Below are 18268 nucleotides of genomic sequence, written 5' to 3' on the forward strand. Positions count from 1 at the left end.
TACTTTCAATCTTAAGATAGAATCATTAAGAAAACTATATCTAAAATATTTACATTAGTATATTATTTTGTTATACATAATGTAACACAGATTTAAGTTGGTTGTAAAGTATTATTTTGTAAATATACCCCAAAACTCATAACAAGGCTCATTTTCCCCTGAATTTACAAAAAGTCGACCTTAAATATGAAGTACGAAGTTTCATCATTTGCTAAGACATTATGATCAATGCAGACCTATAGCTACATGATAGTGACAGCACTTTTATCCATTAACAATGCATTTAAGACATGAAAATCTGAATTTATTTAGGTATCAACTGTCAGTCTTCTCTTAGGAGATGTTAATCCTGCCATGTGACCTCTCCGAAAGGTTCAGAAATGAGAAACATTAACTTTCATGAACTCCCTCCACTTGAAATAATAAAAGGGCTACAAAACATAATTTTTGGCATTGGGCATATTCACCAACAGACTAAAATATTCTTTTTAAAAATAGACACTATTAAAATCTTTCTCAGCTCAACATATCTGTCTTAGAATAAATACCCTAACACTCACTTTATCTTTGAGGCAGACTCTAACAAAAGTGTTACCAGCATAATTTGTAAACAACTCCTGAATCAGTATGCAACATTTCCTTATTAAAGTAGAAAAGGTCATAACATCACAAGGAAATGAAAACAGAAGCCATCTGGGAAACAAGCTGCTTCTTACAGTGATAATAATAAAAGAGCACAAAATAGGAAAACTGTCATCAGTGTGCAAATAACAATGAGAAAACAATAATGTATTTGTTATAACATAAATAACTTTTCCAAATGAGCATAATAAAACATGAGATATTTCCAAGTAACCACATTGGAAGGTTATATGGTTAATTCTTTGCTTAAAAAAATCTTTGGAATTTTCCCCTGAAATTTCTATCAAAACCAGTTTTAAAACACACTAGCTTGCAGATACAGTAAAATCACAGTAACAGGAGCCCACTAACAGGAGCCTAGCTTAGCACCAATCCAGAGGAATCAGAATCCCTCTCAAATCCCCGCTGTCCCATCACCCCAAATGTCATCTCTCCGCACTATGTCCAGTTCAATTCAGTTCAGTTCAGTCACTCAGTCGTGTCCAACTCTTTGCGACCCCATGAATCGCAGCACACCAGGCCTCCCTGTCCATCACCAACTCCCAGAGTTCACTCAGACTCATGTCCATCAAGTCGGTGATGCCATCCAGCCATCTCATCCTCTGTCATCCCCTTCTCCTCCTGCCCCCAATCCCTCCCAGCATCAAAGTCTTTTCCAATGAGACAGACTCTTTGCATGAGGTGGCCAAAATACTGGAGTTTCAGCTTTAGCATCATTCCTTCCAAAGAACTCCCAGGGCTGATCTCCTTTAGAATGGACTGGTTGAATCTCCTTGCAGTCCAAGGGACTCTCAAGAGTCTTCTCCAACACCACAGTTCCAAAGCATCAATTCTTCGGCGCTCAGCTTTCTTCACAGTCCAACTCTCACATCCATACATGGCCACAGGAAAAACCATAGCCTTGACTAGACGGACCTTTGCTGGCAATGTCTCTGCTTTATAATACGCTATCTAGGTTGGTCATAACTTTCCTTCCAAGGAGTAAGCGTCTTTTAATTTCATGGCTGCAAGCACCATCTGCACTGATTTTGGAGCCCCAAAAAAATAAAATCTGACACTGTTTCCACTGTTTCCCCATCTATTTCCCATGAAGTGATGGGACCAGATGCCATGATCTTCGTTTTCTGAACGTTGAGCTTTAAGCCAACTTTTTCACTCTCCTCTTTCACTTTCATCAAGAGGCTTTTTAGTTCCTCTTCACTTTCTGCCATAAGGATGGTGTCATCTGCATATCTGAGGTTATTGATATTTCTCCCAGCAATCTTGATTCCAGCTTGTGCTTCTTCCAGCCCAGCGTTTCTCATGATGTACTCTGCATATAAGTTAAATAAGCAGGGTGACAGTATACAGCCTATGCTATCTAGGTTGGTCATAATTTTCCTTCCAAGGAGTAAGCATCTTTTAATTTCATGGCTGCAATCACCATGTGCAGTGATTCTGGAGCCCAGAACAATAAAGTCTGACACTGTTTCCACTGTTTCCCCATCTATTTCCCATGAAGTAATGGGACCAGATGCCATGATCTTCGTTTTCTGAATGTTGAACTTTAAGCCAACCTTTTCACTCTCCTCTTTCACTTTCATCAAGAGGCTTTTTAGTTCCTCTTCACTTTCTGCCATAAGGGGGGGGGGTCATTTGCATATCTGAGGTTATTGATATTTCTCCCAGCAATCTTGATGTTAAACTTCTTATCTCTCATTCTGACACTAGGCTCCCCTCCCCACCCCCATCTCATTCCCCTTGCCTTCTTGCTCACTGCACTCCTGCCACACTGGCCTCCTTTTCTTCCTCCTGAACACACCAACATCCTTCCTGTCTCCAGGCCTCTGCACTCACTGTTCTCTAGGCCTACAAAGCTGTTCTCCTTCGTCTTCCCATGACTGGCTTCCTACTCTTAAGCCAATCCTGCTTCCTCAGGCAGGGGAGCCTGTCTTGACTGCTGAACTTAAAGTAAGACCCTTCCCCCTTATAGTATTCCCCCAAGTATTCCCTGGGCATCCATCATGGCTCAGCTGGTTAAGAATCCACCTGCAATGTGGGAGACCTGGGTTCAATCCCTGGGTTGGGAAGATTCCCTGGAGATGGGAAAGGCTACCCACTCCAGTATTCTGACCTGGGGAATTTCATGGACTGTATAGTCCATGGGGTTGCAAAGAGTTGGACATGACTGAATGACTTTCACTTTCACTTATTCCCTAGCACACCACCTTATTAAGTTACATTGCTCATTTATCTATACACTTGAGAGTTAACAGTCTCTTTTACTAGCCTATAAGGTTCACAACAATAATGACTATTTTGTGTACTTTCAGCTCTTAGACCAGTACTGAGCATACGTTAGGTGTTCAATAATGATACTAAATAAATGGCTCCATGCCTTGAGGTAGGACAGCAAATTCTGACTACTGCTGCTACTTCTGTCTCCTCTAGGGATTCTACAGATCCTAATGCAGAAGTTCCCTGCTACCCTGCCTAGGCTGTATGGTCAACACACATATTATCATGGTCCTTTCCCAAGTTTCATTCCATATATGTCCTCTTCTACTTCCAAGCTTCTTCATATATTCCGTATCTTGTTCTATGCACCTTTCTGTCAGGAAATAGAGAACCACCCTCTCCACCCCAGCCTGGTACACAGTAGGAGATCAACAAATATGTGTTAATTAACACCTTCTCCTCTTAGGGTTCTGGCATGAGTCATTCAGGAAAAAGGCAGCACCAGAAGACAATACCAAGAGGACTGTACTCTGGTCTACAAAAATTTACCCATCTCGCCTAAAAAATAATAAATAATAATAATAAAATCTCCAAGGATTAAGCTTTGAATATGCCTCAATTACATGTTTCTTAAATTCCTTCCCATGAGGTCCCTTGGTTTTTCATGTAAATAGCACGTGCACACACATACACACACACACACACACCTGCTCCTTTTTTAGGCTCTCCTAAGCTCCATATATGTCCAGGCAAGTCTGAGTTTGCACAACACCAAACTATAGGCCAATTTACCTTTCTTTCACTTTTTAGACAAAAGACACGAATACATTTCAAACAGTACGAAAGAATACGGAGAAAATAGTGAAAATTCTATCAAGCCCACTGCCCAAAGCAGTTCTAAACTCTGCACTATCCAGTCATAAAAATCAGCTTCCTTACTTAATAACTATACTTTCGCATTTGCCTTACTTTATCTTAGGTGTGGGGTTCAGTTCTGGGATTCACACATAAGAGACATCTAAAACCTGAACTACTTTTAAAGGCAAATGCTCAAGGTTGTGAAGAGAGGCAAATGTCAAGAAAGAAACATTGGAAGAAATGGTTTCCAACGGAATATCCACAAGACTTAAAGGGAAATATAACTCAGTCACCTAGAAAGCTATAATGTGAGCAAGGGTTTTCCTTTGTTATGCATGACACTAAGGGACAGAAATGGAACCACTGGGTCAAATACAGAGAAAACAAATACAGGCTGACACACAGGAAGACCCTGTATAGGGAGGCAGAGGGCTATTACATTAAGAAACCTCTGGGGCATTTTGTAGAAACAAAACCTGACTAGGATTAAAACCAAAGAAAACCAAAATGTTTCACCAGTTAATAATAACTATCAATCATATTCATTAACAAAACAATTCTAGAAGAAATGATTGTAATTGCAACTAGGCTTTCCATTTGTCCCCATCATCATTATAATCATCAGTCAACAATCACTGAACATATACTGGGAATTTTAACATGATTTTGAGTACATAAGACCCAGAGTTATAGGATATTTTTTTCCAGGTGAGAGGGTTCACAGCCTAACAAAGTATACGACCTATTTATATATACTTGAACTGTGCTGCTCCGAAACATAACATGACAACTCCTCTCTGGCTTTCGGCTTTAAAAGGACTTTCCTGGATTCCTTTAACTTCAATGTTACCACTTTAGCTTAACAACGAGGCATGAAAAAACCCAAGTATACTTGTTACATACTTGGTTAAATTTACCAAAGATTCCTCCAGAAGTCTTTGGTAAACATAACATTCATTATTAAATTGTATAGTATTAAAATATTATAAGTAATGTACCAACTTCAAGGTGCTCCGAATCTTTTTGTCACAAAGGTAATTTCAGCATCATAAACAGAACTAAAACCTGATATCATGTAGTATTAAAACTGACATTTATTTCCAAAAAAGGATTTGACCTATGGTAACTGAACTCTGAAAAAAGTGAAGGCTATGATTTGGAGACAAGCAGATCTGTCACGTTATTTAGTTGGTGGCAATTTGACTGCAATTTAGCCTTAATCTTTTTGTTGAAGTGATCTAAATAACAAAAGATCCATACTAAAAATATTTTTAAAAAATAAAATAAAAGCTACATTTGGTTCCCAAACATGAGTATACAAAATGTGATTCAATGGTACATGAGAAACATCCATAAAGCATTTGAGAATCCCTACACATCCTGAATTCAAAGTCTGGGTCTAGAAGCTACATTTGAAAAATCTCACTGATTATATTAATGATCAGTTTAGAAAATAGTATTTTTAAAATATAATCTGTTACCCCCATTTATACAAGTCTTTGATTTTATAGCATGTATTCTCTCTTTAAGAGACATACACACAAAGTTGGCTGTCAGTACTGAAAGCTGTTATCTATTCCCAGAAAACAGAGTACGCTGGTTAAAACCATCACAGTATTACTTCTACTCAGTGTATCTGGTTCCAAATCCTAAGCCTAACCAATTACTGGCTGTGCTACTTTGGGCATGTGATTTAACTTTTGTTTCTCATCTGAAGATCAGAGATTTTAAATTATACTTCCTCAGAGGGTTGTTAGGGGCTTCCCTTGTAGCTCAGTCAGTAAAGAATCTGCCTGCAGTGCAGGAGACCGGGGTTCAATCCCTGGGTTGGGAAGATCCCCTGGAGAAGGAAATGGCAACCTACCCCAGTATTCTTGCCTAGAGAATCTCATGGACAGAGTAGCCTGGTGGGCTGCAGTCCATGGGGTTGCAAAGAGCCGGGCACAACTGAGCGACTAACACACACGCGAGCGCGCACACACACACACACGCAGAGGGTTGTTAAGAGGATTAAATAATCAAACGTGCAAAATATCTAGAGCAAGGCTTAGACAATAACACAGGGCAATAAATGTTAATGCATATTCATTATTATTTAATATAGGAAAGAAAGGAGACCCAGTGAGTTGGAGCAGTCAAACATTCACCTGGTATACAAATGTGCCTTAATGGATGGGTAGGGCTTCAGAGCTAAGAAACAAAGGTATTGCGCATGAAGAATAAAGAGACTAAGGACTTCAGGGTTCAAAACATTCTGGACTATAAACTCAGTTCTGTTAAATGGGCCCACTGACATGCAGCCTGAATGGCAGGCAGAGGAGTTAAGCAATAAGTAACAGGAAGCCCTGCAGTTCTTAAATACGGCAGTGATACATTAAATGCAGGATTTCAGAATTCCTGCCTGGGCAAGATGCCAAGCTGAAGATGAGGAAAGAGCCTAGGTGGGAACAAGCCAGTGATGAAGTTCAGAAATACCTTTGTCTGTGAAACTATCAAAGTGCCACTCTGAGAACTGGATATCAACTAACTAGAGTCTACCAGAATGAATAAAGGTACCTATAAACAGAAATGTCTAACTTAAAAAGATCAAAAGAACCATTCCTAGAATATTTTGGAAGTCAGCACCATGGAGATACTTCAGGAGAATGCCCACAGTCATCAAAATTACATGTGCAACAATGCCTGTATGTATATACAAATTTCTCTCTCCAGAACATCTATCTCTAAGGGTTGCTAGTTAAGGAATAATGCATTTGCTTTCTAAAGGATATTTGTCCTCCAGTATCTTAAGAAGAAAATACTTTCAGAATATATGTACAACCTCCTCTAGCTAGCATTTTACAACCTGACTAAACTTTTAAATTTTACCATCTCCACACGTTAATGTCTCAGAAATCATTAGAGAAATACTGGTCTAACAACTGGATACTTAATGGAACCAATCACAACACTTAAGCCCCTGACAGAATCAACAGTAAATGGAACTCAGTTATTAATACTATTTTTAAAAAAAAAAAACACTTTCTTTTGGTCAATCAAATTTCACCCAAGATAATTATCATGAAGAACAGTGATCACTGTTAAATCAATTTCTGAATCCTAGGAAAATGGTTAACAAGTCACAGAATTCAAATAACAAATGGTGCACATTCTTATGTAGTTCCAAAGCCTTCTCATCATATTTAAAATTTTGCAGCCACAGTCTAAAAGGAAATTCCTACTTCCCTCAACTTTAAGCATATAAAATACAAACAGCCCTGGCATCCCGACTCTTCTTGTCATCAAGGTTACCAACACTTACATTCTCTGCTGCTTCACTCAGGTAAAACAAAGAAACACATTGTGCCATACTAGAATGCCTTCACAATGCCTGACTCACTATGCTATGAAACATTAGAAACTGTTGTGACTTGTTATACTCCACTGGCTAATAACGGTTGATACGAAAACAGTGAGGGTCCTAAGGCTGAATTTAACTATGTCCAGGGACCAAGCCAAATACCTCATTATGGTCAGTCTCTCTGTCACATCCTTTAAAGGGAGATAGAGAAGAGTAGCATTTGATATTCCACAATATATCAAGCTACTGGAAAAACTCCAAAGTAACAACCTGAAATCTATTCAATGTAGTTTGCTCAATTTTTTAGAAAGTCTATCACAGGGTACTATGCCGAAACCTGTTTCACAAAAGACAAAAAATTATTTCACCATATATTTGGAAGTAATATGTTAACAGAGAAAGGAAATTCATTTGGAAATAGGAAGCAAGTGATAAAAGGATAATTATTCATCAGAGCTCTAAATGAAAAAATTCAAATAAACAGCATCCCTCCAAAGTTAATGAAATAATTTAAAGAAAATCAGCACATTTTCATCCTGTATATTCTCACACAAATGGGGGAAAAAATGAGCCACTTAAAAACATACAGAATCCTCTGTAGAATACTGGTGATTAGGCTCTGTAAGAAAAGGAGAAAGATGGAAATAGGCCCATCTGATTGGAAAAGTTCAAAGTCTGTCAAAACACGCGCTAGCACAGGTATGAGGAAACTGACGTTCTCATATTGTGGGTAGGAGTGTCTCCACAGAGATATTTGGCAGTATCAGTGAAAATGTAGACAACCCTTTGACTCAGCAATTCCATTTCTAGGAATCTTTCTCACAGATGTACTCATATACATGCCTAAAATAAATAGATATAGATACAGATACAAAAATTACACCACAGTATTACTAAAAGAAAAAGATTAGAAACAACAGAATTGTCCATCCATAGGAACTGGCTAAATAAATTATGGTAAATCCAAATACAATGCAGCTATACAAAAAGAATGAAGACATATTTACTGATTTGGGGTAAAGCTAAAAAAGGCAAAAAAAGGACACTATTTGTGTTGACAAGGAGGGTAGGAGGATATATGTGTACTTTCACATATCTGTATAGATTACCCCTGACACTACACACAAGGAACTGCAAACACCGGCTGCTTGCAGGCAAAGGGAATGAATGACGGGGCAACAGGAGGCTTTTCCTCTAAACTCTAACGAGTCATTTGACTTTCAGCTCACATGAATGTCTTACCTAAAGAAAAGCATAAATTAATCAAACTTTCAAAGGGAGGAAAGAGTGAAGGGTTAAGATTTCTTGAGTACCATATTTGATCCAGGAAATAACTGTTCCCACTGTGACCTTTTTAAAACTGCCTCTTTCTCTGCACTTTCCATCTGACTTGTTCTTTTTCATTTCGTCCCGTCAAGTCTCCCAGTTCATTTCACTGTCCTGCATTCAAGCTGGACAGGGACACCTGCTGCAACTGCTTAAACTCTTCCGGGTGGACTAAGTGCCAGTGGGGTTGATGAACTTTGTTCCAGTAATAATCACACAAAACGGGTAACAATGTCAGCTGTAAAGGAAAACTGAGTATTGACAGAGGAAAGATAACTCCACTTAAGCCACAAGAAAGAAATGATAAAAAGGAGACAGGAAATAGGGAACTGATGATTTGAGAGATTCCATTTTAATACTATAAAGAATTCTTCCAAATCTGACTTTAAACCCTCATTCAATATTGTCTGTTCTGTCCATAGCTAAATATTTTATTACCTTTAAAAAAAAAGCCTGTGCTACAAAAGTGATTTTCCTACTCTGTAATTGAAACACAAATCTGAATTCCCAGCAGGGCTATACTGTGACTCTGTACCCAGAACACCTAAATGAGGGCCCACCACAGTCACTGCTCATTACTTTCTTAAACTGGTGTTTTCTTTTCAGTCCCATTATTGTGTCATTTATTTGTAAATCAGCAGCAGCAGCAGCAACACATATATTAATATTTCACATGTGAGGATCTTGTTTTGTGAAGTTTTATGTCATATACTCAGTATTTCTTCATCTTAAAAATTAAAAGGCCTAGAGTCTCATCTCCTAAAGCTGAAACGCAATTATCTCTACTAAGATGCCAAAGAAGCTACCCCTTGTCAGCCAGAGCAATGGGTGTTTATAGATTGATGAAGTCATATCAGATTTCTCTTCTGTGAAGTTGTAACTGGGGGGAAAGGTCATGAAGGGCCTTGCAGTACACGGGAATCTGGGTAAGAACTACTACAAACAGGATGTTTCAGACAAAGGTATCTGGTTAACTGTATATTCACCCTCCAGCCTAATCAGCAACCATCATAAAGACAAGCTCTCTGCATTGAAAATTCTCAAAAATGACTGAAAATGAGTCTATAGGCTTTGGTTATTCTCAGTTTAAGTAAGTAAATATTAGACCTAACTCATAAGTAAATGAGTATCTTGTATGAAAATTTCCTTTACTTAGGTCTAAAGTGTTATTCTTACTTGATTCAATCTCTACGATATTGTTTCTTCTATCAGATACAAAAATCCTGCACAGCAGTAAAATTCCTATGTTAACAAATAACTTTCTAAAATACCCAATATTCATTAAAAACTAAAAAAAAAAAAAAGCCTTTTTTCTCTAACTACTAACTTAACAATAAAACTGATTAAGATTTTCATTTTTCACAAATAACAGACCAGAAAAAAATCTTCAGAATTATCTTGAGATTCTTGACCCTTGCAATCACCAATGACAGAAAACTGCCATGTAGTAAAGGCAAGTCTCTGAGTCTTCCACATAAGGTAATTAATATTTTAAAGCAAAGGGTGAACATACATGTGAAATATACATTATGCAGTTAAGCAAGCTAAATTATTAACTTTCTAACTTGGCACAATGACAGGGTAGTTGGAAGGGAATGTAAAAGAAAATACTCAACAGCTTAACATTAACAACGGACCCATTTATTCAAGGTAGGATGGTTCTCTCATTTCAGCTTGAGGACTGAAAGTCTCTTTCTACCCGCCTCTTGGAGGGAACTCTGCAGCTGGCCTGTCTGGAGGATCACTCAGCTTTATTCACAGTTTCACCCAGAGTCAAGCAATAGCAAAATAAGTCTTCATTTTCACTGGCACTGAAAACCAACACAGAGAAACACTTACTCTGAGGTATTCAAAGTTCATCCTTCAAGGACCAATTCAATTAATTTCTCCTGTAGGTAATTTCTCTACCCTAAACACAGAAGGTCTGTGTCCACTGAAACCAAGAAACACTTATCTGTATCTCTGTCATTTCATCAAATACTGTCTTGTGACAGGTCTTATGACATTGTCTAGTACTCTATTTTTCTCCCCAACCTTTGTACTCCCCAATACTTCCTCTCTTCCTCTAGCTTCCACGAAATGTCCCTTTAACTATTGAATGAATGGATTCACAGCAAAGCATTTTCACTGTTCTTTCTCTGTTCTATGTATCAATAATACTCCTCAACAGGGCTCCATACTCCAAGAAATGATACATTTCTTCTGCTTTTCAAAACCAACTAAAATCTTGTCTGACCTGGTGACAACTGATCCTCCCCTAACTCTTGGAATCAAAATCTCTATTACTTGGGTATTGAAATGTCTGACCTCATTTTATCTGCTAAAGAAACACCATAGATGTGTTTATAAAAAATAGGGAGATAACCTACAGGAAATCCAAATATTGAGAGTTAAGGGAAAATTCTAATATCATATATCAGAAAATAACATGAGCAGAGTGTTTGAATTTTAGGATGCTGTAGTTAAAATGTTATTCACAAATACACTATCCTTCTTGCAATTCCATGGTGAGGGTCATCAACTTGCCAAAATACAGCCTTGAATTGTGCAACAAGTCTCCTATTTCTTCTTATAAAATATATTGGCAAAGACCAAAAAACCCACACTGCTACAATGAAACCATCCCTACATTCCATGGCTTCAAGGCAATTTCATAAATATAGGGTCATAAAAAGACAGCCTACAAACTCCAGTAGCCGACACACCACTTTAAGGATAGGAAATTGAAGACAATGATATGTAATCAGGCAGTTACAGCAATTTGAGGATCTTTTCAAAAAGTCTGCAAGAATTACCAATCTTACCTTAGAAACCTACCAACTAAAGAAGTATGCAAAACTCATACAAAAGAGATGGAAAACAAAACCTGAGTATAATGCTAAAATTTTATAGTTTGTATGTTTTAAGAAACAAGTCATAGTCAATATATTCCTACACTGATAACAACAAAGTCTTAACAGAATGTTCAAGTCCCAGCCAATGACTTCTGTATCTCAAATACATTTGATATCTGAGTTCCAATATTATAAGGAAACCATAAATAGCACTTTGAAGTACATACATAATAATGTATACACACATAATAATACATGACCAGAGGAAAAACTGTATACTTTTGAACTCTATATAGATGCAGGTTCCTAGCTAAGCACAAACTTGTACATTTTTTCATTTTTCAATTTCGACAGTAAATTTAAAAATATGCAACTGTTCCCTACAATCATGGGGCATTTGATGTTTCAAGTCTCTAAATAAATTTTTTCTTTTAAATTTCATATTATTGTAAAAGATAACTGAGCAATTATCATGCCAGACCTTGTTAAGAATGCCATACATTATCAAGAGAATCACTAAATTATATGTTTTAAGGCATGCTTTCAGGTTTTAATTGCTTCTTGATACTATTAATTAAATAATCTGGTGACTACTGAAATTTATCCCAATAATTTTACATAATGAAGGCAGAATAAATATAACCAGAGAACTAATTAAGATGAGGTATAACATTAATCATCTTACTACCATAATATAAATTAGTTATTAGGCCCCCATGTTTATTAGGCAATGTTACTGCACATGTTTGAACCCACACAAGGGGTTAAAAATAACTACAATGAAAGGCCAACAGCCTAACAGCAAAGTTGCGCCAACATTCCCTCTCCTCCCCCTCCCCCTCCATCCTCTCCAGTCCAGAATGAATTGCATGCCCCACTGCACAAGACCCAAAAAGGTCACAGGAGATGGCAGAGACTTTTGTAAGAGAACAGAAATAACTCAGCAGCTTTGTTACCATAGTCTCTTTTAATCAGTATGTTCAAAACCCTTTAATTAGCACTCTGTCTACACAAGGAAAGCATTTCTTCTGTGCCAAGAGAGGGCACATATGTATGTACACAGTGTTCTGTTATATCAGCATCACAACATGGAGCTCAGACTGCCGGCCAGAAAACAAGCACAGACAACTGTTTTAAAGGTATGGCACCACAATATCTACATACTCCATTTGCATTTCCATAATCAAACAACAAAGTATGTTCCATTAGGTGTTCATTTGTCTCTGGATTTTTTTTTTTTTAGGGAAAAATAGGAGTATTTAAACCACAATGTTCTTAAGTCCATTATCACAAATGAGGATATTCAAAAGTAATATAAAATGATGTTAACAGAATGTGAAAAAAGACAATATTCAAATATTGTTCCTTTCTGCATAATAGCTCTTTGGTAGGAGGCAAAAAGACACTGCTCCCCTCAAACAGGAATAAATCACAAGACACATTCTCACAAGGATGTTTTACAGTTAAAATTTCATCCAATCATGCAAACCTTAAAACTTGCAGACTGAATCACATACATGTGTTTCCTTGTAAAACCTGAGTAGCTGAAATCAAGATGGAATTTAGAGATAAAGATAGCTATTTAAAAATTAAAAGCCCCAAAACAAGGAAAACTTCATTAGTAAACTGGATTAAGCATTTTAATTGAGATACATAAGTGCTACAAACTTATTTTCAATCTTTCAAAATCAAGTAGTATATAATACTGTAAGAAGCAGTGTGTATATATATATATATATATTTATACACAAGTACATATATAATTAAATCAAAAGGTAACCCTCTAAATATCTAACTAGAGAAAGAATCTACCTAAATTTATGATAAAGCTTATTGAGCAGGCAGCAGAGCATACGTGCTTGAAAGCCAGCTCTTCCACATTAGCCATGGGAGCTCACAGCACAGTTCTATATAATGAGAATAATACCACTATGTCACAGCCTGGTGTGAGAATTACCTAAGACAAGGAAGGTAAATAACTTGGCAAAAGTCCAAAAGTTTGCTGGTAATGTTGTTTGGGGGATAGGTTTTTTTCATGTATTGCACAAAAGTGCATATTGGCACAACCTATCAAAAATTACACATATAATCATGTATATATGATATCCACTGAATCATGTATATATGATATCCACTGCAGCATTACTTGTAAAAGTAATACTAGAAACAGTACAAATGCACTTCAATAGGGGATTGCCTGAATAAATGATACTTCCCTACAAAAGAATTCTACACATCTGTTAAAAATAAGATGAAAAACTCTACATATTAATCAGGAAAATTCTCCACGGTAAGCTGTTGAGAAAAAAAGGAATGTGTGGAATAGTGTGTATATTATGCTACTATGCAAGTAAAAATGGAACAGATATTCATATTTATTTGAATATACAAAAAATCCTTTAAATGTCATACAACTAATTAATAGCAAACATTACCTAGTTGGAGATGAAAGTGAAATAGTGCCTGATACCCAGTCCAGCCTCAATAAATGAAAGCTATTACTGCTCCCCTCATAAGTATCATTAGTATCATGAAATGTATCTTTAAAATATATATACAGAATATATTCAAACTAAATCCATAATGAAGTAAACAGTCAAATCTCAATTATTTAAAGATTGACTATCTATTCTGTACCATCTTATGGAAAACCCTCGATGAAAATTTTGGCCAACCCAATAGTTGGAGATTCAAACCCTTCATTTCCTCTTCAAAGGTAAGTAGCTTTTGGCCATTTTACTGTAGGCTAACACCTTCATCAGAGAGCAAGTTGAGGAAATAAGACCAAAACAGTTATTTAACCCAAAACTGATCAACAGTTTCTAATAAATAGCTTTTGGAGCTGAAAGCAACAGTGAACATCCCACAGTTAAAACCTTCTATTACATATGAAGAATCTAAGGTCCAGATCAGTGACAGTTCAAAGATTTAGAGTCTGTCCCCCAGTTAAACGCTTTCCATTTTTTGTATTAAGAGGGAGGAAAATATGCTTAATTGAAATCAATTATCCAATTTCTTTCCCCAGCGGACCCTTTACTACAATTAACTAAATCTGCTCAGATCATATTCCATAAGCAATTCTATTAAGTAGAGCACAGGACATTCAGAGATACCAACAACTCAGCCCTGATGTTTCTAGGATTATGCATTGAGTGAACATCTACAACAAAATCTGTAAAGTTTGCTTACACTTGAGATTGTCAAAGGCATGTTGAAATCCTTGCCACCTTGCAGCCGGAAACCCCAGGGAGCTGGGCCAACCAAGGACACATTGTAGTTGCTCATGGTTCTAATGACGCAAAATCCAATCCCTCAAAATGAAAGAAACTGAAAGAAAATCAGATGGTTAACAAAGATGTTTATCTGAAAAGCTATTACATATTTAAATGTATTGAATATAAACCCAACTAAATTATCCTCAGTATTTTGTTTAGGGGGAAAGAGGGGACATGCAGAGTAAGTTTATATTAAGTTCTCATTTCAGTCTAAAAAAAGGAATCTATGAGCTAATATGCAATCTCTAAACTTATGCCAATTTCCATAGTCTAAAAATTCCATATCAGAGTATATTTCTAGACATTTGATCAGTCTTACAACTTGCTAGAATACAATTTGTGGCTTCTTGCATACAAACTTTAATTCAAGGTACCTTACAATACTTTGTTTTATATGGAAAAAAGAACAAAACTGAATTTCAGGTTTAATTCAAAATGATTTTCCCCAACCTCTTGGCCTGCAATTGGCAAGAGTCCATTTCACTTACCTAAATTCTAAGTTATTTTAACATATGAAGAGAACTGCAAATGGTAGACTCTCATTCATGCTTTCCAAACAATAAATTCTTTAAAATGAGAAGTTGTTTCCTGATGCATAAAAACTATTTTCTCTAATCATAAACCACAACTTGCATTTTCTCATATAGGGACATGGTATCTTCCACACTTAAATCATTCACTTTTCCTTCAGACAGGCAATGATGGGCAATACTCTGGTGGTGGTGGTTTAGTTGCTAAGTCATGTCCAACTCTTTTGCAATCCAATGGACTGTGTGTAGCCTGCCAGACTTCTCTATCCACAGCATTTTCCAGGCAAGAGTACTGGAGTGGGTGGCAATATTCTAGCACAGTGATATTTGAGCCAGAATCTGCTTTTTGTTTTACATACACACCTCATCAGGCAAAGTGGAGTGAGCATTTACCACACAGTGTATAAGACTGACTAAACATGGTAGGAATATAGGGTTAATCTTATTGCCTGAAAGGGAATCAGAGCTTTAGAAAAGAATCAGTGCTTCGATCCTTTCTTTTTTGTATGTTTTGCTCGAAGGGAGCTCAACATGACTCTCATGGTACCATGTACTTTTATATAACAAAGAAAAACTAAAGGAAAAAAAGCATTATTCAGAGCTTGGTATTGGTTGTTATGGTGATTATGTGGGAGAAATTAGGAGGAATAGGGATTTTCTAAAATGTAATACTAAGAAATGTATGATTTTCTTTAAAATATTAATAATATAACAATAAATAATTTAAAACCACACTTAAAAAAAAAAAAGCTCCTTAAGACCCACTTCCTTGGAAAAATCTGTGTTGTTTAACCAAATCATTACCTGTCCTAAAATATTTCATTTTTTAACATATTCAAAATTTCTACTTCATCACATCAATTAATAGTGGCAAATATAGATATTTGAACAACTGGGTGTATTAAAAGCAGGCAGATTCCATCTTCTCCTATAGGGAAAATGAGGCAAAATTTTCAAATAAGTCTAAGTTCTTAAAGAAAATTCAGTGAAAATCTGCACTACATCTACCAGAAAAAAAAAGAGGAAGCTTCTCCCCAGGCATAGTAGTTCACTGAACTACTAGGCAACAAAAAGATGAAAAGGCCAAACCAGACATCAAACTATTAGATACAGGTGAAAAATGAACATGAAGGAGGCAATAAGGAGCCACAATCCACGGGGTCTCAAGAGCGGGACACGACAGGACTTAGCAACTAAACCACCCCATATACATAATTTAATTGCTTTCTCCCTATAATAAAAGCGTTTCTGAGAACTTGTAGAGAGGGACTACTTGGATGATGGCACACATTTATCAAAAGTGTATAAAGCCAACAGATATTTCACAGGCAATATGCCCATCCTTCTTTTTTAATCTTTAACTTTTCATCAAAAGAAGAACGTGAAAGTTAGGCTCAACTTTCCTAATCCCATTGTTCCCTACAAGAAAATGTATTTAATTCATATATTAACTCATGTACCTGTAACTCTCTTTACTTGGGAGTTCCTTTCCTGCTTTCCCTCATTTGTTATTAAACTCTCTAGAACTGGCAAGTTCACAGCCACACTATAGAGCCAGTGTCAGTTCATTTCCAGTCAGTGCCATTTCCCTCCCTTTGCCAGTTTCATGTGACTTGAAATAGTCAGAAATCAAAGCAACAGTTATATTGTTGGCCTTTTCCAGGTCTGGTTATTAGTGCCCAAACTCTTCCTAAATTACCAAGGAGGCAGGAAATATTGAGCAGCCTTTCTTCCTTCAAATAAGTAGAAAGTGTTGGAACTTCTGTATAGTGTTGGATTTTCTTTTAGGGAAAGTCCAAACAATGTCTTCACTCAAGGAAGCTTGGTATTTCCCACACTTCTAACTTCTTCAGTGGATGGGAGGACTGGAAAGAAGAATTCGTGATGAATTGCTCAGAGTTGGGTCTAAAATTAAAGATGTATCTTAAGATTCTTTTCCTCCCCAGAATGAGAGACTGTGGAGGTAGAGTGGAAGAATTAAAGCCACAAGCAGCGGATGAAAGTAGCCGACGAGACAGTTTTCCAGCAAAGAGGTTCACGCCTAGCCCTGTTTGCCAAATAAGGTTCCCGAGCCGGCTGTTTCCGAGGCAGGCGGGTTCCAATGTCCTCGTGGTCAGGAAGGCGGACTTGGGATAGGATCTGGCGATCACACCCTAGACCTGCCCTGCCCAGCGCAGCCACCAATTTTCTTTCCAAGCTCTGCCCTATCCATACGCCCTTCCTTTTTCCACTTATTGTCAAACGAATTAGAGGCACAGCCTAAAAAAGCCCCAACAAGTACGCAAGCATTAATAAATCCGGCGTTTACGACAGATCTGTTTTTTAAACAAGCTTTAACTTCTGGACTCATATCTGTTTATTAAACAAACTTTATTCCCTTAACAGGTTACACAATCCTAAATGTTGGGGGGGGGGGGAGCGGGGAGTGTGAAATAAATGCTTCTCAGTAGAGTGAGCGCAAATAAAAGCCCCGCTTCCTCTCCACACCTCCAGGAGACTGCGCAGGACGCGAGTATCCCCAGACTCTAAGGTGTGTGCCCAAAGGCGCTCGGCACCCGGATGGTGGCCCGCCCTCGCCCGACTCCTGAGCCCCTGCCTCAGCCGTCCTAGTCCCAGCCCGTCCCGGGTCCAGTGCCCGTTCTCTGGCCTGGAGCCCGCTTCCGCGCCGCCGTTTCCCTGGTAGTCCTCTTCCCACGCCACTCTCCACCTCCGCAGATCCGCGTCCAGCAAACACCTGAGAAGCTTCCCAGCGCTAGGCGCACCACCGTCTCTCCCTAAGCAGGACTTCTCGCCGTGCTCTCAGTGCACGGCGATTCCTTCTTTCCCTCCTCCCTACCCGGGTTCCGAGACGCGCATCCCATGAAGGCGGCCACTCACCTCCGGTCCGGCGCCGCGATGCCTCCGAATCAGACGAGCGCTGACAAGTGACTCGCGGTGCTTGTGCCTTCCCCACGGCCCGCGGGAACTTCCGCCTCCTGGATCCCGCCCCCACCCCGCCAGCCCCAACACACACACACACACACACACACACACACACACTCACACACACACCGGCCCCGCCCCCGGGCCAGGGCACGCCCCCTCCTCTCCTGGCCACGCCCCGGACCCGCAGGGCTGCGGCGAGCTGAGAGAAGGCTGCGGGTGAACCTAGCGCGCGGGCTAACTGCAGCGAGCCGAAGCTGCTGCGGAAAGACAATTGCAGTACGGAGTTTCGGTGGGACCAGTCTTAGGGGGTTTTGAGCAGTA

General features: G+C 38.3%; 1 protein-coding gene across 10 annotated transcripts in view; it reads right to left on the bottom strand.

The window, feature by feature from the left end:
* Positions 1–17948, bottom strand: part of PDLIM5 (PDZ and LIM domain 5) — a 238703-nt gene extending 220755 nt beyond the window's left edge. For all 10 annotated transcript variants that reach the window (XM_060416872.1, XM_004009695.5, XM_004009699.5 and 7 more), the window contains exons 1-2: positions 17900–17948; positions 14407–14544 (exon numbers count right to left, since the gene is read on the bottom strand). In XM_060416872.1, coding sequence (XP_060272855.1) covers positions 14407–14502 — 96 coding nt within the window. In that variant the 5' untranslated portion in view covers positions 14503–14544; positions 17900–17948. The remainder of the gene's footprint in view (positions 1–14406; positions 14545–17899) is intronic.
* Positions 17949–18268: the final 320 nt, after the last annotated feature.

This window comes from Ovis aries, chromosome 6 (genome assembly GCF_016772045.2).
Source record: "Ovis aries strain OAR_USU_Benz2616 breed Rambouillet chromosome 6, ARS-UI_Ramb_v3.0, whole genome shotgun sequence".
Taxonomy (NCBI): Eukaryota; Metazoa; Chordata; class Mammalia; order Artiodactyla; family Bovidae; genus Ovis; species Ovis aries.